The sequence below is a fragment of the Geospiza fortis genome, unplaced genomic scaffold (genome assembly GCF_000277835.1).
Source record: "Geospiza fortis unplaced genomic scaffold, GeoFor_1.0 scaffold98, whole genome shotgun sequence".
Lineage (NCBI taxonomy): Eukaryota > Metazoa > Chordata > Aves > Passeriformes > Thraupidae > Geospiza > Geospiza fortis.
The window spans coordinates 12,442,574-12,465,144 of NW_005054306.1; the positions used below are offsets into that span (position 1 = coordinate 12,442,574).

At 39.2% G+C, this 22,571-nt stretch overlaps 1 protein-coding gene across 1 annotated transcript in view; it reads right to left on the reverse strand.

The window, feature by feature from the left end:
• SAMD3 (sterile alpha motif domain containing 3) overlaps positions 1 to 22,571 on the reverse strand; it is a 35,342-nt gene that overhangs the window by 7,201 nt on the left and 5,570 nt on the right. The window contains exons 4-7 of the mRNA XM_031066688.1: positions 15,526 to 15,711; positions 15,134 to 15,218; positions 8,132 to 8,290; positions 6,793 to 6,802 (exon numbers count right to left, since the gene is read on the reverse strand). Coding sequence (XP_030922548.1) covers positions 6,793 to 6,802; positions 8,132 to 8,290; positions 15,134 to 15,218; positions 15,526 to 15,711 — 440 coding nt within the window. The remainder of the gene's footprint in view (positions 1 to 6,792; positions 6,803 to 8,131; positions 8,291 to 15,133; positions 15,219 to 15,525; positions 15,712 to 22,571) is intronic.

A 22,571-nucleotide genomic window follows, 5' to 3' on the forward strand; every position in this document is an offset into this window, starting at 1 on the left:
AACTTCTTTGTGAATAAGTTAGCTTTTAAGGTAAGTGGAAAGGGGAGAGGTGCTTTCTTTTGGTGGAAATAAGTTATCTCAGTGGGACGCCCATTTAATTGGAGAATGATTCCAAGTGTCCTTTAAAATATTTTATAGCTAATTTTAACATTGCAGGAGGAATCTGGGTTTGGGAAGCTGGTTACTGAATTGGCTTATCAGCCCGCCAAGTCTTTATGTAGGGAGGACTCTAGATCCTCTCCACTTCAACCATCACAGCGAGAAAGCCAGCTATAGCACAGCAATATTCCAGTAAAATTTGACCATAAGGTTAAAGCTCAGTTATTTTGATAATGTGCAAAACCAATCCTAGACCAAAGCTGGGATCTCATCTCAATGCCTGAAGAAGCCACAGCTAACAGTTCAGCATGTATATCAGATAGACCTGAAAAACCAGCCTCATTAAATGAGGAATCTTTCTTCTTGAGGTCACCAGATCCCTCTGGCCAGATTTTCAGTTGCGTCACCAGTAAGATCCATTTCAGTTGCAACAATAAGAATGTTAATTGGTGATATTTAATTTTTGTCTTGTTTAGCAATGTGCATGCTTAGTTTATAAGGTAAAGGGTTTCCTTTCTTTTTAAACAAACAAAAAAATTGATTAAAAATAAATATTTCTGGAACAACAAAAATTTATTTCAGTCTTTAAATAAGAAGCTGCCTTATAATCACAAGCTTATGAGAAGTGCAGCAGAACAGAGAAAAAGGCAAAAGGATGTGGAAAGGAAGTTAATGAGGTAAGCAGAGGATACCTAGTACCTGTCAGAGTAACCCAGCCCTAGCCTGCAGGATGGTCCTGCCAAGGCTCTTACTCATTCTGTTGGATTCACACTCAAAGGTGACAGCAGTAGGGAGCCCATCCCTTAGTGCCCATGCCCACAAACACTCTTTGACTTCTTGTCATCTCAGGTATCTGTGACTGAAGACGCCAAGTCTGGGAGGCACACAGGTTGTAAGGCTCTTTGCCTACACTCCAGATGACTTTTGACTGACTCCCCACCTGCTATTCACAGTTCTACTTGGAACCATATACAAGCAGACTGTTTTAAGATGCTCACATTAAAGCAAGAAAACAGACCAACAAAAAACTACTAGACTCCAAATTCCTAATTCCTCCCATCTCCTGAAGCAAGAGGATAGTCATTTGATTGGAGGCAGGTTTCTAAATAAAGGCCTCATTCCTAAATGTCCTTTTGATGGATCTTGATACTTCCCAAGATGCAAGATTGTATTAGCATCTTCTTGAAAAAAGCCCCAGCTAGCAGGGCACCTTCATGAAGCAGTGTCAGAGCCAAGGCAGTAAAACTGCTGTTTGTGAGGCGGGAGGGAGCAATTCTTCTGCATGATGTGATCTCCAAGGTCTAAGCTCTCAGTTACTGTTGAAAGCCAGCATCATAAATTGTAAAGGACATGAATGGTAACACCAAACATGACTGCCTAATCAAAGAGTGATGAAAGCGCCTTTGCCCTGGACAGCAGACAACTCTTTGCTCTTTACATGGGTTTAGACCAATTCCTGACTGGTAAATGTGGCCTCATTGTTGCTAAGGACAAAGATAGAGATCTCTTGTTTGATGAATGCCAACAGGACCTACAGGCTCCTCAGTTTCAGAGAGTGAATTCAAATAGGAGCAATGGAGTTAAAGAGGTATATGTGAGAACATTACTACATGCTGTCAGTCTGCTCACTGCCAACCAGTGATCCAGGTTCCTCACCTGGGATGCTCTGGAAATATTTCTTTGAGGCAACTCCTTTGGATGGAGATTAATCTGCTTGCTGGAAAGCAATGTAGAAAACATCTGATGGTAATGAGAACCATCTCCTGGAACAGCAGTGCTGTGCAGACAGGTTCAGTGGGATCAGCACTGAATGGGAAGTTCTTTAAAACCATACATTAGGACTGGGATGCTGATGGGTTGGTACAGCCTCCATCTTTCATTATTATTGCTCTTGACAGCTTCCAGCAGCTGCTAATAATATTTCCTTTGAAAAACACATTTCAAATTTTCCTTGCTAGATGCCAATGCATATTCCAAGTCATGTTATTATTAAGAGCATTGATGTTGCCAACACTTCTTGATTGCTGGGTCTACCTGCATTAGTTAGCATCAACACTCAAGGCACTTACACAAGAAAGCCTGATGGTAGTTAGGACTCTTATCTTTTCCATTAATTGGCTTTTATAATTTCTTCAGGGTGAGAAGCAGCTTTCACTGTTACTTAAGCAAACATAATCTCTGTGTCTTGATAGTTGAATACTGAAAAGTGGGTCTTGCTATTTTGGACCTCATACAGTCACAAGGCATCATAAAAGCACAGTGTATAGACCAGTTTTTTGCTACCACTGTTGTAAGGGACAGCCCTTTTTTCTGTGGTGACAATCAGGGTTATTGGAATGACATTTACTATGATGAACATAGGGCCGTTTTATATCAGGAGGAGTGATCAAAACAGGCAATGAGAGAAAGTGAAGGTATGTTCAAAAAAACCCCAAACACTGGAGACTGATCTGGAACAAGTATGAATCTAAAAAGGCAGCTGTAAACTGGGCACTGCTCAAGGCCCATCTTCTCATCCTGGATGGTGGGAGAGAATTGAGAAGACATCAAAACCATGCCCCACCTCTCACATCCAAACACTGCACACAAAGACAGGTGAAACAGCATGGACAGGCTGCTTTCAAGCAAAATGAGTGTGTAACCATCAGCAGGATCCACATTGACTTGTACTCCAATGAGATGCTTAACTAAGGCAGGCTTTGCTTTAATTACACATAATTGCCTTTTTGAGCCAGGCAGGCAACTTCAGAACTAGATTTACGTGCCAGTGCTAACCAAAAACTTCCAAAGTCATGTAAGTCAGCCTATTTCTGACCACAACAACTGCTTTCTGATTTTGTCAGCTGCATAAGCAAAATGAGAGAAATCTGTTTTCCTCTACCAAGGAACAACCTGTGCTTGACAATTTAACTCACATAACAATGAAGACACTGCCTGACACAAATAAGAAGGTGAAGTGCAAGATGTATCCCGGGGATTTGTGTTTAAAGCTTTTGCTTTGACTTAAAAGCATTTCAAAATATTAACTAAGCAACACTACATGCTCAAAGTTTGATGTATGCACATCAAAGTTTCAGTGGAAAAATCACATTACAACAGTTCCGTACAGCCATTGAAGGATCATTTATATATGCCTGCTCACATTCTAGCTGTGCAAACATTCAAATGCCTTATTTGGAGACCATTAATCTTAGAGGGAAAGGTGCTATCACCCCTGTTTCATTTGGGCATGGCATTCTCAGCAGACATGGCACCTAATGCTCTGCCTGCCAATAGTGCCATAAGATTGAGCCAAGAGAATTTTAGCATCTCGTACACAAGCTGTTCATCCTCTGAGAATTTTACAGACACTTAGCTCTCTTTTTCCCTTGCTGTTGCCTTATTTTTCTCATTCCTCCCTTTTTCTCCAGTCATCATTTTCCAAATCCTATTCTTTTTAGAGCCCTTGAAATCTTGTTTCAAGTTTCTGACTCCTGCAGTGGCATAAGATCATTGACAAACATGATGTTAGTTATCACCTCAAAGAAAAGCCTATCCCTAGGAAATGTCTACCTTGCCTAATTTACCTAATCTGAGATAAAAGAGACTCCATCTCAGGGTAGACTTCACTCAGCCCTGATTCCTTCTTTCATCAGAAAAGGCAGTTTCCAGATAAAAACAACAGGGTAAATTTCACCATTCTTGTACTGCGTGATACCACCAAAGCAAGGACAAATGGTGCACCTCCTTGGCCAGGGGGCTTCTCTGCTCTTCATTTAGTCCTCTTGGCACAGAATGTGCACATTCACCAGTTTCAAAATTCCCGCTTATCTTCCCTGTACAGGAATATCAATAGATGTCCAACTTTGTGAGTTAAAGTTTCTGCAGAATCCTTCTGCTTCTCCCAGTCAAAGTTCTCATCAAAGCACTTCTTGTCTCTATCTCATTGACACAGAAAGAAGATGGTGTGACGGTGCCCCCTTTATAAATTGTTTTCATTTTGTTATTCCCGGCTCTGCTGGGTGTGGCAAATACTCCCATTTATCTGCAAACATCTACTGCTATCTTAGCTGACATCCTGTCAGAGCCTATTTTTCCTTTTCACACCTAACTCCAAATTTATTTGTGTGACAGCTTCAGAGAAACCCTGATGATCTCACAAACAGACTGTCATAAGATGTAAGAAATCAGAGGCTTTAGAAGAGGGACTGTACACTCCATTTTTGTTTAATATCAAGAACTACTAGCAGTCTTCTAGGCTGTTATATTCCCTTACATTTCAGGAAGCTTAAGATACCCTTGGGTACTCCCTTTGCTGAGATATTTTCTTATTTAATGTCTGGGATAGATTGAAGGAGCTTAATCCAGCTGCATAGATACAGCTATTTAGTGGCATTTGAGATATCATAAGAGTATCCCAGAAGCCTCTGAGAACAGAATATGATACTGGACCTATGGGAAACACACACCTCTGAATTGGCAGGTTAAGCCATGCAGGATATCTGGGGGCTTTTTCATTTCTGTATTCAGCTAAGTTGACAGTGAAGTCACGCATTCCATGAACAGCACTGCTTTAGACTGGCAAGATTTTCAAACTTAAAGATCTGAAAGGGAAAATTTGCTCTTTGGTCACTGCCCCTGGGCAGACTAAAATAGTGTTTGAGCCATAAGCTCTCAAGGTATGCAAGGCAATCATCAGCTCTAACCCCATTTCCTTCTCCATCACCTTTTGCCTTCTGGCAATCCTTTGGCCAGGGACCAGGAAGGTCCTATCTTTATGTTTCTTCTGGCTCCCTCACGTCTAGGGCCCTTCCTATTACAACTGGCAGGAGGTGGTTTCCCTCACAGCCTGAAGGACCATAAATCTAACAAGCCCTTAGGGCAAAGGAAGGGGGCTGGATGCGAAAAAAATAATGAGACCAGTCAGAACAAGCCACTGAATGGCTGGTTTAGCAGTAATCCCACCCTTGCCACAGAGGGGAGACTGGTTTGCTTTTCTTATGTATTTTAACAGTGTGATCACCCTTGTCATGGAAAGTACCTTCCATTTGCAGCAGATGAAGGTCATTATCATTACAAAACACTCTCCCCTGGATTACTGCAGCTCCAAGATATTTTCCTGACTGTGGAAAATGACTGAGAAGGATTCTCACACCATAGCCATAAAATTTGTTGTTTATGGAGGCTTTCCTGATAAAACTCTGAATATCCCTCAGACACAGAGACTCAAATTAATGTCTGCCAGGCACAGTCCAAGCTTCTTTCCCTGGTGGTGCAACCTGATGGATATTTATAGGCAGCATCATTTAAATAAATCTCTTTTAGTGACAGACACCTCTAGCATGGGTTTATGTGCTTACTTACTGTAATCCTGCTGCCCTGCACTTGCTCAAGACCTTTCACGTGATGCTACTCACTAGAAAAAAAGAGTAGCTACTCTTCAATCTTGTTTGAATATAATGCTCTGTAATGAGGAATACATCAGCAGATGCTTTGAAGAAACTGGAGGAGAAAGACAGATGCTGCACCTGGCAGCAATGCCCTCCATGGGAGCATAGCTTGCCGAGTATGCTCGAGTTGCTTTTGAAGGAAGAATGCCTGCGTGGAAGGTAAAGGGGCTTGGGCAGTCCAAGGGGCAGACATCATCTGGCTCAAAACATCACAGGAAGATCATCCTGGCAAGCGGATGGATTTTCATATGAAGAAGTAAAAAGATTGGTAAAGGGTTTTATTAGTAGTAATAACTTTATTACTCTTCTCACATAAAATAAATGCCAGGTATAACAGTGAGACATTTGCGATCAGTAAACAATCTTTTTATCAGTTTCCTGCCATTAACAATCCAAGACCATACTGACACAAAGCACACACGACAGGGTGACAGCTTATGGCTGCTCAGAAACTAAAGCTCGATACAGAAGTCAGCCGTGTGACTGGTAAGTAGGTCATCTGCTGGGAACAGCTGTGCTCCCTCATCTGCATAGCTCTGCCAGTCGGCTTTGACCTGTAATGCCCTAAATGTCCTACTCCGCCTATCTAAAGGAGGGTGTGGTGGCCCAAGGGCACTAAGAATCCTTCACTGACTATTCTCCAAAGGTCTCCTTAACCTCGAATTAATTTCCCCCCATTTTACCTCAATTAATTTTGATGTGTTGGCTTCTAGTTCACACCAGGCTGATTCATTCTTCCAGTCTTGGAAAAGGGATGAAGACAAGGGGATCTGGCAAACAGTAATTTGAATATAATTTGGGTTTGCCTGTGGTATTGGCTTCTAGATAAAATATTCATTTTTTGAGACTAAGACACAAACAGTTTCTATTTTTCATAGAGTAATCAGTGCAAAGGATTTGCAGGAAAGTGCCTTTATGTGTGTTCCTAAATGTACAGAATGAAAATCCCCACTGCTTTTGTTAAAAATAATATGAAACATTTTGTTCCATTTTGCAGATGCGTAGAGACATAATTTAGGATCTCAGAGTCAGACATTGCTGCTTTCAATGTAGAATTTAAAACTAACATTTAAGACTAACTTTTGATTCCCTCAAATTATGGAATACATTCTTAATCCTTAATAAGGTCCACAAGTGTTGATTCTTCCATTTATATTTGTATTTTATTTATAAATATATGTTCAGGATACAGGGAAAATGAGAGAGAGAGAAAGGAAAGTTGTTTAGAGATATTCAGCATCCTCTCACCACCTTTAAGTTTAACCCTTAATTTGCTTACAACATTCAGGCTAGCAAAAAAGGCCTAGGCCTTTAGAGGAGATGCAGTATTTGTCTTTAATTTCTAAAGCAAACAAGGGTGACCAGTGCTGGCCGTGGTCAATGCAGTTAAAGAGTGGCAATTCCTGGTCTGCAGAAGCACAGCACAGAGCAGTTACACCTTCTCTACAGATAAATTAAGTTTAGCAAGCAGCCCCTACAGGATCACTCCAAAGCCCTTCACACTGAGGTCACAAGACAGAAAAGATCCACATGTACCCTTTCCAAGCTTTAGCAGATAAAGGATGGTTAACTCTTGATGTGCACACAAAACCAGGAGCTTGTAATTTCTTCTTTACTGGGTGTGAGACTGTTTATTGTTTTGCACTGAAGTCACAGGTTTCTTACTTCACAGATGCTGCAAACCCTACAACTAAAGCAGGCAAGAAGGGGTGTGTTTATTCCTGAACATATCAACCCAAAGGTAACAAACAGAAATTACTGAAATTTCTGAAAACCAATGCAAACATGTATTTGCATTTTGCATAGGAAACTAAAGCCACCTTCAAACACAAGGGCAATATATGCAGAAATGCATCCAACAAACCACTCTTGTTCCCTAAATACAGGGTCCAGTAAATAGCAGGATGAACATGGATAAGCTAAAGATAAATATCTACTTACATATTTCCTTTATCACATTTGGACAATTGTTTAAATTTTACCATGTTTTAATTACAGCACAAAGAGGCGTGCGCAGTATTGGCAAACCTAGAACCTTAATGAATTTATGAAAGTGTATAAATTAATCAGTATGCTTCAGACACTTACAGAACAGTGATAACTCTATGAATTCTCCAACTAAAGGAATACACAACAACTGCATGCATAGATTTGTAAACATGCCCATGTATATCACACGTCTACACAAACAGATTTTAAATAACAAATCTGACAGTAGGATTTTTGCTACCAGCTCAAATACCTCTTTGCAGTCTCATTTGTACGGAGGCTTCAGCTAGTAGACATAATTCTCTATTGTTTTTTACTCTAATTGGAGGTATACAATCAAAAGCAGAATAGAAATACTGCATTTAAAAAAACAGACAGTATTTTCTGTCCAACCTACAACTCTAAATGACAACAAATGTGCAAGGTGTCCAGTATCAGGTTTAGCTCTGTTATTGATACCTAAAAAGCCAAGAGTGTGGCTATATGACAAGCTCTATACAAAATGCATTTAAATGGGATGAGATCAGTTCTCCACTTTACTGGCTGGTGGCCTTGTTGTCAACAGAGGAGCTAAAAGACTGAACTCAGTCAAGCACCAAAAATCTTACCTCTACCTTCCCCTGGATATCATCAGAAGTATTTTCAGCAAAAGATTTTCTGCTCTGTCCCCTCCTGTGGCCAAATTTGCATTTGTTCCTCAGGACTTGCTCATCATCTTCAATGGGTCTCCGCACGTATTTGAAACGATCTTTAAGGGCCCGTTTCCACAGCAACTACATGGGGGGAAAAATAGCTGTCATTACAAGTATCTGTCAAGAATTTGCCCCAGCCTAAAGCAGGTCACTTTTTTTAACTAATTCTACAGAAAAGTGTTTGCCATTAAGCAGAGAAAGGCTCATAGGGCAGCACCACCGTTGGCTTCAGGATGGTAGGGAACACAAGCACCTGTGATAGATGGCTCTACAGCAACCAACAGCTGGACTAATGGCACTACTGTGGCTTGCTGAGGACAACAGTAATTGAATCTAAGGGTTACATCTATCCCAGGCTACCAGTGAAACTGCACTGTTGTCCCTTCCTCAGCTCCTACTTTATGCTCCATTCATGACATTGGGTTGTGAAACTACATAGTGAAGCAGATCAGCTCACAGATACAACAGAAATTGCTGTGGGGGTTGGGGGGGTGGTGATGTTTGGTGATTTGTTTTGTTTTTTGTTTTTTTTTGGTTTAGTGCATTATTTTTCCTATGCCTCTGGCAGTATCTGACTGGTTGCACAGTTTCATGATTATTGTGTCTAACAGAAGGGAGTGGGAAAGACAGTGTGGCACTGCCTTTTGCTGGGAGCCTACTGTTATACTGGATCAAGGGTACTTTTAAACTGAACTCTAAATTGCTGAATTAAGAGAATGATTTAAATAGGTTCTAGCACTTGTAAGACACCTCAAGGTATGTTAAGCACAACTTAAAGGCATTTCTGCATTGCAAGAAGATGCAGGTCCTGTTTAATGCAGCCATTCATCATTCCTTGGCAGTCAGAGGCAGAGCTTACAAGGGCCCCAGTGCTTCTGTCACCCTCTTACCCTCTTGTATTTCTTTATTCAGTTATTGAAAAGTCACTGCTGAAAGTTGTAGGGACAGCAACTTCCTCATGCATCCTTAAGGACCAATGGCCATTTGCATGTGGCCCAAAGCTGGATGTCCCATGGCAGGAGCTAGCCATGACATTGACACTCCAGGAAGCAATTTCTAAGCAAAGGCTGTTCAACACATCTGCAGGCACAACCTGCAGTTTTGAACAGTTTTGTCATTCCTCAAAATCACTTGCATATTCCAGTTACTGGGGAGTGTTTGAGTCAGATGGAAAAAAATCAGTCAGAAAGTGACTGTAAATTAAAAGATGTGGAGGAATTAAAGTATCTGTTACTTCATTTTCTAAAACTGACTCCAATATTACACTCACTTAATACTATACTCAAGCCTGTACCCACTGACATGCTGAAGCACAATATAAACAGAAGAATGATTACCCTAAATTTCTTACCAAAATGGTGTCATTTATTACCCAAGGTCACATGATATGAAAGGTCAACTTGACGCAAACCAGAACTCAGTAGAAGTAGACTAGGTAGTACAATATTGCAGTGAGTCAGGCATGGCTGCCCTTCTCACTCACAGGATATAGACAAGATGGTTTCTCAAGAGATGGTGGTGAAGGCAATGTGACCTTGCATTTCTCCTGCCAAGCTTACTGTTCCCACTCCCCAGATTCTAGCTGACTTACACGCCCTCAATCCTAAAGGTAAGACCTCCGTTAATGGTGAAAAATTAGAGTGGAAGAGCTATGAGACTACAACCCCTGTGGTCTCTACTTCAGCTCTTCTTGAGCAGCCCTGGGCCTACCAGGGCAGCAGTGCCCTTCCTAGGGGGACACTCACTGCCACCCACCTAGGTGCCCTTACCAAAGTATCTTTTCACAGCCAGTCACAGTTCAACATCCAAGAACTGGAAAGAAAGCAAGCCCATCTGCATTTCTAGTATGCAAACTTCAGGCTCAGGGTTCTGCCAGAACAGAAGTCACATCAGCGCTAACCTAAAGATAATGACTAAAAACAGAGTACAACTTTTCACCCAGACCTCTCACAAGGCATAGTCACTGCCTCAAGATGAGTATTACACCTCAGCACCATTTTCAGAAGCAGTAAGGTGACTACATGCCTTGAAAATCCCACTTGTTGTTCACCTCAACCATTAAGGTCCCTAAATACATTTATAGTTCTGGCCTTACGCATTTTGATGCAAATACCTCATCGTTATATGCTTAGTAAAATTTATGCCTAGCTTGCTATTTTAAGGTTCCTAAGAAAAGCAAACAAAAACCTTAGTTTAATGCTTCTTTGAAGTGTTTAACAGATGTTACAATATTTTAAAACATGATCATCCCAGAATATATTAGCAGCTGACAATTTAAGCATCCCTGTAGTTAAGCTTCACACAGCTTCTTTCTTTTGAAAATCTTTATTTGGCTAGAAGATATTTTTGCTTATTCTTTCACATGAAAGAATATGCTGACACCTATACAAGGCTTTAAATATCCCACGAAGTTCAAAACTTTCAGCTGTTTCATTCTCCAGTCCCCCCAATAAATTAAGAATTTTAATTAAATCTATTCCGATAATAAGATTGTCATAAACTTAGGCAAGTCCCCTCTCACATACCTATTTCCAGAATGAGACTGCAGGCACATACATTTATGTGGTTTCCCTTGTGGGTAAGGCATGCTCTAAAAAGGATGTTTTTGTTACCATTTTTGAACCAAGAATTTTATTTTCTTATCGTTTTCCTGCTCTCCCCAGTTTCCCCCAAACACCATCCCAGGAAGGTTTACCTTCCTGGTAAAGGAGTAGGAGGATTAGCCTGTGCCTCTCTGACATAGGAGGGAAAGGATTACACACAGATTAAAATCAGTAATTTACTAGCAAATAATCACTTTGTGTGCAGCAGTTACATAAATGGGGCATGCCAACAGTGGCACCCTGGGTTTCACAGGCATCACTCCGCAGCCACAAGCTCAGGGGAGCTGCTTATTGCAAAGCCCAGCCAAAAGGGCAAGTGGTGTGGAGCAGGGAGCCCTGCCTCTCCCTTCCTCATGTCATGTTTTCTTGGAACCATATGATTTTCTAAAGGTTGGCTGAAATGAAATTGAATAAGGGAAATGATTCTTTCCAAATTGCTGGGTTTAAGCCTTGCAAAATGGACAAGCACAGGTAGATAGAACATCTTGCAAGTTGTCAAGAAACTGTCATGCCAATTTGCTTTTGACTGCTGTGTTTATGACCTTCACTTTTTCTATATAAGCTATTTGTCTGTAACTTACAAATGTTGTACTGGTTACAATACACATCACAAATCAAACTATTTCATGATTAAATGAAGACTTTTATTTTTTTAAATGTCATATGTTAGTTTAGGATAGCATTGTTCTGTAAGTAGAAGGAACTACCATCCGAAAATTTCCTTACATAGTCAGTTTAAAGCAGTCTTACCAAAAGTTAATCTTGGAATTAATTTCATTCTAGATACCCCACTTCTTAAATGAGTTTTACTATTAGTAGAAATTTTTTTCTAAATCATTATTTACAGTTTCAGATAATAAATCCCTGCTTCTAGACTAACCTCATAAATAACATTCTTTTAAAATTCATAGTACATAAGTGGCTTATTCAGTACTTTATTTGTAAATGAATTTATTTAGGGTCATAGTCATTGTCCTGACTATATTGAATTGGATACTCTTTGAAAAAGGACTGATGGCACAGAAGCATATTATTTTTTCATACTGCAAAATTAAATGAGAAACTTTTTAACTAAGAAAACAGAATTGTGAATAATCTACTAATAAATCTTGAAACCACAAACTTTTAATGACCTCTCATTGCAAGAGTATGAGATTGAAAATATTAGACTATAGTTCTACATAACACACGTATGGTTTAAATTATTTGCTTAAAATAATTTGGAAGTGTAAATAAGATTTTTGGAAAAAAACTCCAGTATTTTGGAAAAAGTCCCCACAAACAAACCCCCCCAAAAAAAAGTTTAAAGTTTTGCAAGTAATTTTTCTTTCCTGTCATGAAAATTCTGGTAATCTAGGTGCTCTTATGTTTTCCTCTATGTTTGCCAGAAATCTTTTCTTTTTCCACTTGTTAATTTCACTTCATTTCTGCAAAAATGTTGCAATAAAAGTGCTGACATTTACAGTTCAAAGCTTCTCCATCCATGTACATCAATAACATCAAGTTCTTTACATTCTGATTTTCTGCGCTTGGCCAGAAGAAAACATTAATTCTGGAATCCCAAGATCCCTCATGGGATGAGTTTTCCCTTTCCTCATCCAGGAAGCCCAGCTGCCTGCCCCTGCCCAGCCACACAGGCATGCACAGTGGCCAGGGAGGAACCCAGAACAGTTTCTGCTGCACCCTTCCAGCTGCCATCACACATCCATTTCTGGTGAAGGGCTTTAAACTGCAAGACTTGCAAGTTAAAGTTAAAATCACACCCACCACTGGCAGACCTTCTCAGGGCATCTCTTTAAGAACTACTGCAGCCTTCTGCAGAGCCCTCCTCCACCCCCCCCAAGGGCTGAGAAACTGCTTTCCTCTTAAGCACAACTTTAGAGTTAAAATAAATCTAGGAACTGAGACATGGCACAGCAATAACTAGCAAGCAGTAAATTAATTTCATTAACAATACAGTGGTATGTTTTACATGGCAGAAAGGATAATACTCAACAACAGAAGTGAGCTCCAGCACACCAGAGGGAACACAAAACTTGGTACTCCAAACTGCAATTAGCCCTTTTGGTTCCTAAATGCATGCAACAAGTTATAATTTCTTTTCGAAGTTGTAGGAAAAATAAGTCCAATAATTGAAAACAGACTTGTTGGTATTCTAAATAGTCCCCAATGACTTTATTGCACTACCACTATTGGAAACCATTATTCTCAGAGGCCAGCCCAGATGAATTGCCATGTTTGGTGTCTCCCATTCTCCAGCCTTACAAGACACAAAAAGGAGGTGGTTATTTCTCCCTTCCCAATGTTGACACCAAAACCCATTATATGGACCACCTCCCCAGAAGTTTATATCCAAATGCTATTTAACACAGAATGTAACTAGCATTTTTGCTTGAAATACTACTCTCATGCTAGTTTTCCTTTCTACATTTACCTATCAGTCCCCTTTTCCTCTGAATTTTATTGATAGTCAATTTCTTAAATGTTTTCAATGTACTATTTTAAAAACTGTAATAATAACTACAGCTGTTTAATTACTGTAGATAAAGGTATTCAAAACCTCTCAGTAATCAATATTTTACCTCTTACATTTTAATACTATTATCAGGAACAGAAAGCAACAATTATAGTCCCTTAATAGCTGGAGGAGTTTGAAAAGAAAAGTCTATAAAATTTTAGCTTTTTTTTAATTGCTGAAGAGCCTTTCAAGGAAAAAAAACTTAATTTTTTTTGCTGTTCATTTGCTTCTTAAAGGTATATGAATTCAATTTTACTGCAAGTCTTGTGATAAGTAGTTATGCATATATTGTAGGGTTTGTTTTAAGCTGTTACTGTTGTAACACACAACTGTCAGATCAAGAAAAAAATGTATTTATAGTGCTTATGGTCAAGAAGGAAGAACAGAGTGCCTAATAGTAGGCCCAAAAAAAAAAATTAATTCATTCTCACACCCTCCTCTGAACTTAAGAATGCTGGCATACAACTTTTGAGCAGTTTTTCCTCTCTCAACACAGGCAGTGGACAGGAGCTGGATCAGAAAGTGGCAGATTAGCAATATTGCAAACTGCTAATTCCAGCTCCCTTGTTCACTTACTGCAGCTGTTGCCAGAATGCTTTCTAGTAAGAAGGCGGGGAAAGATCAAAAGATAAAGACCAATCACTCTGAAATCTCTCACATAACTTCTGCCAGCACCAGCTCTGCCATCCATGTGGCAAGTAATGGCTATTTCCCAAAGAACAGAGTTATAAGTAGCTTCACTCAGCCCTTTGAAAACCTAGCTTAAGAATCTCTGTTTAAAAACAGTTTTTAAAAGTTAAGGTTGTAAAATTCTCTTTGGAACAAACGGGATATCATTCCAGCTCCTCATCACAGAGGGAGCCAGATGAAGCCACAGCATTACTCAGGACCCTGCCCAAGGACCACCACTGGGGTATCCAGAGAAGTATCTCAATTAAAAATGAGGACAGGCTGTTTCTCTCTGGTCCTTTTGCTCCCTCTTCTCTCTTTGAGATATGTTTGTTTTCTTTGGTCCCTTCTGTTCAACGATGTCTGAGCTCACGGGAGAATTAGAATAGATACCCTTAAGACTCAACTTTTTTTTATTCTCAAAATTATTTTGCTTTCTACAGTAATGGCATGTGAGATATATGTGAGTTCCCTCTGAGGCTCACAAGCTTTTACAAGATGGTATAAAAGTATCACATGGCAAAGCAGTGATGTGAAGTGAGAAGGTGACCACTGTCCTCCAAGACCACAGACAGATATTCTGAATCAGAAGTGAAAAAAATGTAGTCAAATTTTCCTTCCACTGTTTTCTGCTATTTCCCCCAATGATATTCCAAAATTTGTTTTAAATTTTTTTTATTAGACCTAGATTCCTTAAACCACTAGTATTACTGCATGTTGTAGTTTCATATCTAACACACAAACCATCATAATAGATTGCAAGAGCATCGGTCACATGTTAGTCCTCACACAGACAATTTTCTAAAGAGCTGGCTTCTTTGTTTTTAAAAATAGAAAAAAAATCAGATTTGATTTTATCCCTGGGCAGATATAAGCCCAGAATGAAAATATACCCAAAAAGCAACCAGGGATTTCATCTACAGACAGGTCTGCATGATCTCATGGTAGCTTTGAGGTACAGCTATACCTGCATTAATCTTTAATTGACATAATGAAATAAGAATGTGATTTGCCAAACACAGCCAAGTGTGTGTACTCTGAATAGAGCCAGCATATAAGAAATTGAAATTGATTTCCTCTGAACTAGATTATTTTCTTGTGATTGATTATGTGGGAAAAAACCACAATACTTACAAAGCCATTCCCGTCTTCATCAAGGAATGGGTATGCCTGGAGCAGAGCATTGACAACAATGTTATATTGCTGACTGTTTGGATACCTGTGCAAACAAGATGGAGATAGAAAATAAATACTTGGTTTTCCACACAGTATTAAACACTGGAGTCTATGCTGATCTAGATTAAATTATTTCTGACTATTTCTCAGGCAATCAGTTGCCCTCCAAATAACAAAGGGCACAGTTTAAAGGCTTACATGAAATCTTTCTATTGGTTTCAACAGGTGTCAGGCCCTTTGCCTCTTTTATTTAAGCAAATATATTAGAGAATAGCTTTACATCCATTTGAAAATTTATGTCTGCAGACAACAGGTAATGCCCCCAGATAAATGTAATGGTGTTGACTTACAGTGATCCTTCCAGGTATTTTGTCATGTCTGCTTGTAAAAATTCAATAATTCTTATTCTCATACTGTGATCAGGGCATTTTTTTTCCGCTAATATGCACTTGACATCGTAAGGGAAGTCTGGCAAAACATAAGAACTTGTCCACTGCAACATCTTGTGTCTCGCAAAAAATGATTTCAGGTTTTTTCTGTAAAAGAAAAGATTGTATCATCACAATCACATCTTTCTTCTATGGAAATGCAGACAGGAGGGAAGGATAAATACACGGAAAAACACAACACAAAGGAAAGTTATTGCTATAGAACTTCAAGGCCTGCTGTCTTTGTTTCTGCATAAAGAATACCTACAAAAGCAGTGATCAATACATACAGAGTGAAAAATTAGATGTCAAATGTGGAATGTTATAATCAGCAGACAGTGGGAGGTGCCTCTTAACTGAAAGCAAAAAAGCAGAAGTCAGTGGGGGCTAGCTGCTGTTGCAAAACATCTTTTTCTGTCTTCATTTATAATGTGTTTCCTCTCTAGTAAGACAAACAGCTAAATTGAATAAAATACTGTATATGACATTATTTAAGACTGTCCTCCCACAGGGGAAGGCAAGGAAGGGATGAAGGGGAAGGCAAGGAAGGGATGAAGGCAGCTATCATCAGCTCATGGAAACCAAGCAGACACAGCCCAGCAGCTCCTGTCACAAGAACACCATGACCAATATTTACAGAAGTCACACCCCAGCTGGTGTGAACTTGAGGCAGGTTATCACCACTGGCTGCCCAAACCCTAATTCTGAAAGAACACAGGGAAAAGTGGGTCCCCACAGCCAGTTATAGTCTCAATATCTCCTTGAACAGCAGAAGTACTCAGCACTACCATTCCCCCCTGCAAAACAGTTACAAAATGGTCAGGGCTGCTGTCTTTTCAAGCTCACCAGATTTCATGAGACACAGATGGTTACCAGTAGATGCAAAGTGCAGTGAAGTTCTGCTTGTACTTTGCAATCTCAAAAGAAGACAAAGTTGTGCAGGAAGTGACAACATAGACACATTCATGTCCTTTTTTGGTGATAAATTAATATACAAATAGGAAAATAAAACCCAACTTAGATTCTGAAATCACTTGGAAATCCCTCCTATGCAAACAAAGCGCAGATGTTCAATGTAGCATAAGTGAGAGCGCTGCAACCTTAAAGTTTGCATCCTGTACCTTCACCAACCCTCCTGATGGAAGTGATGTAGGGCATGGGGTGCAAGTTACTACATAATGTTTTCAACATGCTACCATTTAATATAGCTCAAAAGTGGACACAAGTTTAAAATTTACAGTACTTTTCATAAACAGCACTGAAATTCCTTTTGTTGGTAATACCACTGAAGCCACAAAGCCATTTCAAAAAGTGGAGGGGTTTATAGCAGGTTCCATTTGGAGACACTGGACTACATTCAGTCACCTGAGAAAATAAAATTTTCTTTCAGTTGGGATGGCTAATCAGGGAATCATGGCAACTCTCCCATCCACCAATCCATTCACACTTGCCATGGCAACAAAAATACTCCCAAGTTTCACTTATCTTCATTTACCTTACCTAACACAAAATAATTCCTTGCTCTCTAAACAAGATCAAAAATTCCTCTGGTCTCCACAGTGCGTGAGATTAAATATTTTACTAGTTTTAGCTGGACTTATGGCTGTTGGGAAGTCATGTTAAACATGCGCTGTAATATTTCACAATGAAATACAAGCTTGTTTGAAAAGAGACAACTCCACATAAAATTTATCCTTAGAAACACTCACATGCAAACTTGTTTAACTAAAAGAACAGTTCAGTTCAGCTGTAATGCTGTTGTCTACAATCAAGGAAGGTTTTGACTCTACACATAAATCCCAGTGCACGTACAGTTTTGAGATTTAGATACAAATACATGTAGCCTGTTTCTGCTCATACCTCTTCTAGCTAACCTGAGGTAGAAATTAAATCAAAATCTTGAAACCGCAAGAAAAAAATCTCAAAAATCTCAAAATCTCAAGTTACATCTTTTCCTGTCTCTCAATTCTTGAGACTTATGATTCTACAGCTAAATCAATCCAATGGCTAGCTAAGGCAAAATTTCAGTGTCCCTCTTTCTCTACTGTCACATGTTTGACTCACTTGCACTCCTTTCTCACTGGTACTAGGAATCCTGCAGCAAGTTCCAAGGCGCTACAGTGACAAAGTTCTTAATTATTCTTTTCATTTCATTTTCTCACAGTTTAAGCCCCTAAAACGACTTCTCATGTGGTGAAACAAATACCAATTGAGATGAAGCAAGTTGGTCTCTCCATGCTTAGCTGCAGTAAGGAACTGCATCCTAAGAAGAATCTCCTCAGCAAGGAGACAACTATTCACAGAGCTTTTACCACTCAGCTTTTGTAGATTGCCACTTTAATGTGCTCGGTCACAGTCCTGTCTCACACAGCTATTTCCTTCTTTGTCTCCATTGTAACCTTACTCTGCTCATGCACAGTGTGTTTACTGAGACATGAGGCCATAAAACAGCATTATTTTGAGAGGAGCCATTTGTCTCCTTCAGATGGAAAAATACCTCACAGCAAACCAGCCAACCAAACAAAAAAAACAAACACCAAAAAACCTCACAAAGAGCCCTCAAAGACCCATCTATTTGAATTATATAACCCCTGGCATCCCTAATCCCAGGGAATACCTAGTTTTACTGCCAAAAAGACAAAGAGATACACATTTGCAGTGTCACCCAGACCATTCAGTGATGGTTTTAGATTACACTGGAGAGAAGAGTGGGGAGTAAACAGCATCATCTCTCCAAGTTCAGCGCCATGCAACACCACACAGCATTAGCTGCAACAAGTCAGTAAAAATAATCTTGGTATCAATACAGACAACTCAATCAAGATAGCTGTGTAAAGTGCCAGAGATACCTAGAAACAAGATCAAATACGAAATCACGATAAGACCTTGTTGTTTTTAAGTTCCCGAGCATACTGTTAAGAAGGATCTATTTAGATCATCTGGGGGAAAATGTGTTTTAAAGGCCAACTGAGCACACACATAAATGTGCTGTGTGGCACAAGTTTTTCTTGTTGTCTGCTAAAGTCTGCGAGTCAGGCACCTATTGCTACATCTTGTATTAGCTCAGATCCCATTTAGTCAGAGGACGTGGCAGTTAAGAAGAAATTTGCTGACACCAATGGGTTGTTCCCCTTTTTGGTATATCCACATAAACCTCAGCATATAGGTGAAGTCTCAATAGATTCCCATTATTCACAAATGAAGGTGTAACCTTTCACATGTCTACATCAGACATCAGCAAGAGACTCTGGTCTGAAGGCTTGTAATCTGGAAGAAAATCCACGTCAACAAATCCAAGGAAGAAACAGAGGAGAAAACAAGGAACTTGCAGATGCAAAAGAAAGGAAAAGTCTTCAGCTGTAAAAAAAGTTCCATTTCCCTAACACATGTATAATATGCTTTCAATTTTATGACAACATTTAAGGTTGCAAAGGCTATTTCCATCAAAAGGAAGAAATTATGAGAGAAGATGAAATAACAAAAAAACTTTTCTGCCTCTCAATAGTCAGATAAGAAAGAGCTCTATTTTTCTATTCACAGTTCTGATATCTGTGTCTGAAAGATCTTCATACTGTTCTCTTTTAGTGCTTCATTGTAATTTCCAACCTTTGAGCACAAATACAAGGTTTCCCAGTTATTCCCGCCTGGGATTTGCAGTCTACCTAGTGCTTGATGATGTCTTCTATTTTTTACTTCCCACTAAACATAAGGGCAGGTATCCTTTAGACTGAAAAATAAGTTACCTACAGCTTCAGCAAGGCTAAAATGTGGGAGCTGTGAGATGTGCCAAAGCTGCCCATTTCCCAGAGCAGCTCCCACTTCAGCTTCCCCTGCAGTACCCATTGTGTAGAAACCATCATGTTCAGTATGACCACAAAGTTACAGACAAAATAATTCTGCTTCCAAAACAGTTTGCGAGATGCAGACACAACCCTCTTCTAGAAGAAGTCCAGGCTTTTTGACAATCTGAGGAGCTACATCACACAAGGGAAGGCTTTGCGCTTTCGCCTTATGCAAGAGCAGCAGCTGTGTGTTGCAGAAAGGGGAAATAAAAATGCTCCTTAGGGAATCAGACTGACAAAATTGCCAGTTAAATCTGGCCATTTAAAAGAAACAGGGTTTATCAGTATTCACCCCTGTAAGATATGTTATACTGTATCCAAAGAATTTTATGGGTTTTTGGAATTTTTGTTGTGCTGCTGTTATGACTTTGCTAGACCTTAATAAGGCAATGCAATTAGTGTCTTTTGCAAGTCATTTTTACGACTTGCTCGTTTCTGGTGTGGAAAAGACATAGCAATTTATTTCTTTTTTCCTGTAAACTTCTGTGGAAGACTTACAGCACCATGTCAATAAATTCAGCTCTGATGACCTGAGGTGCTCCAAAACCTTGAGTCCTGTTGTCTTGACTTTCAAAACACTGAGGCAACAAGAACAGACAATAGCTATTATTATGAGCCTTCTAGGTCTTTTACTTTAGTATCCTTAAGTATCCTGCTGCAATAAGGATGCAGGAAACATGAAATGCTGACTTGAAATAAAAAAAGTGGCAGAAATTCTTGCATCCACATGAATTAAAAACCTAAATTTACAGCATCTCCCCCAAGCCCTGAACAAACCAAACCTCATAGATAAGACAGGCTTCATGAAGATGCAATAACAATTGAAGTTATCAGAAATCATAATAATGAAATTGTTTTCCTGGTATGTTATACCAAAGGTATAATCAAACAGCATCTGACATCTGTACTTCTGAACAAAATAGACAGGCAGTACTTCTCTCCTACTACTGACCTCTGTCAAAGACTTAACATGGTTTTTTTAAGTCAGCTTTTCAGGTCCTTATGAGCTAACTGAAAAGAAGATAATCAGAATTATTTCCAGTATATGTGATGATATCAAGAATAAGGTTTTGCTTAGAAACTAAGAAACTCTTAAGCTATACATTAAAAAGCACAGTCCTGCTGAGTTTTCATTGTAGGAGTATAGCTACATGTGTGTGTATATGTATGTTACATAAATGTAATATTTGCCCTCTTGTGTAAATGGAGCAACATCATTTGAAGTAATTGACTAGTTGACAATTTTTCAGGCTAGCTGCTCTTTCTCTTTTCCTTTTACAATTTTCTTTCCTTTTTTTTTTTAAACACAAGCATAAGTGTGTTTCTGATAAAACACATCAGACAGATGAACAATACTGATGTATACGTTATAGGGGAGGCAAAGGAAGGAGCTCTCTAAAAAGATCATCAGCAGAACAACATATCATAATTAAAGACACTTCAGATGCAGCTACCCAGCAGTCAGGGCAGTTGCTGTAGCCTGACCAAAAAAGATGTGAGACTGGCCTAGTTAAAGACATTTCCTCCACTGAGGAAAGGAATGACCCATGCAGGCCATCATGGCCATCTTAGAGATGGATGCCAAATTTGTAAGGGCAAAGGTAAAAGTAATTGTAAATTTTCCAGTTTGTTGTCCTTGCTATTAGCTCAAATTTATGCAGGTACAAGCACGAATATTCTGTCAATGCTGGCAATAGCTTTATTGGTATATGAACACTTAGCAGGCCCAGGTTTAGCTGAGCACTGACCACATCTTCCAAACTCACAGCAAATAGGGAAGTTCAAACCTGTTGAGGCTGGCTGGAAGATCTGTTATCCTGCCTGTGCTCTGAGCAAATTACCCCAAGGCATTCAGACAGTAAACCTGTTACACAGCACTCAAGAGCTACAGAACACGTTTTTATAGAAAAAATAAATGTACAAATAAGCATGTACCAGGACATCACTCTTGAGGGAAAACAGCTGGACCATCATAGTGGAAACAGTGGAAAATGGATACATTAGGGATGTCATTTTGCTAAGCAAATATGTTGAGGAAAGGCAGACAGGACACATAAACCAACCAATAAAAGGTCGGTTTTCCACTGCAGTATCAGGTATTTACAAATAATAAAAGCCTCTGTCTTAGCAACAAGATAAATCCCAGGCTGTCAGGAGCCATAAAACTGCTAGTACTCTAGTACAGAAAAGCAGGACTATGGGAAATGTATTTATTGAATTGTCCTCTGTGTCTATCTTACTGTCTTCGCAGACAGTCACTGCTTCAAGATTAATCTTCTTGGGACATTAACAAAAAGATGGGCTGGTTTTACTTCTGTCATTGTGTCAAAGCATTATTCCATTGCAGTAGGTTACAAACCTCATCTGGTTTAATGTATGCCCAATTTCAATACAAGAAAACAAATTATACAATTGCTTCATCCAGTCAGTTTTGGTTCTGTGTTTAAACAATTTTCTTTGATATTTTGGTAATATTTAGTAATATAGAAGAGTGTATTTAACACCGTTGTTAGGACTACCTACACAGGAAACACAGAGAAACTTGGAGCTAATTCAGCAGCATTAATAATCCATAAAAATCCACTAATTCACTTCCAGGAAAATCATACAGTCACTGAAACTATGGCTCCATGAATCTTCTGAGAAAACAAAACCAAAGCCAAAAACAAACCACAAAAACCCAACACCACAGACAAATTAAAACAAACAAACACAAAACCAAACAAAAAAAATCAACCAAAAATTTTAAGTTTTTCTTTTCGGATGGGATGAAATTAATAAGGAGACAGAGGCTGTAAGTATAATCTTGGCCAAGTAACAATAATTTAAACTGTGCATTGTGTAATGGTTACTCTGATTTACACAATCCATTCTAAACTCTTTATACAGCACAAGGCAAATTAATTAAAAATAAGCATCCTTTAGAAGCACAGGCTAAACACTGCAGGATCATATTAGTGGTTTATTCCAAGGTTTCAAGTGATTTGGGTTTGTTTCTTTGATAACAATGCTGATAGGACCTTTGGAGTTTTTGGGATGTTCTCTTAAAAACAGAAGTACCAGGACTTGTAAAAGCATTAAATCATATCTACAGGGGAGAATGACAGGGGGAGAAGTTGTAGCAGG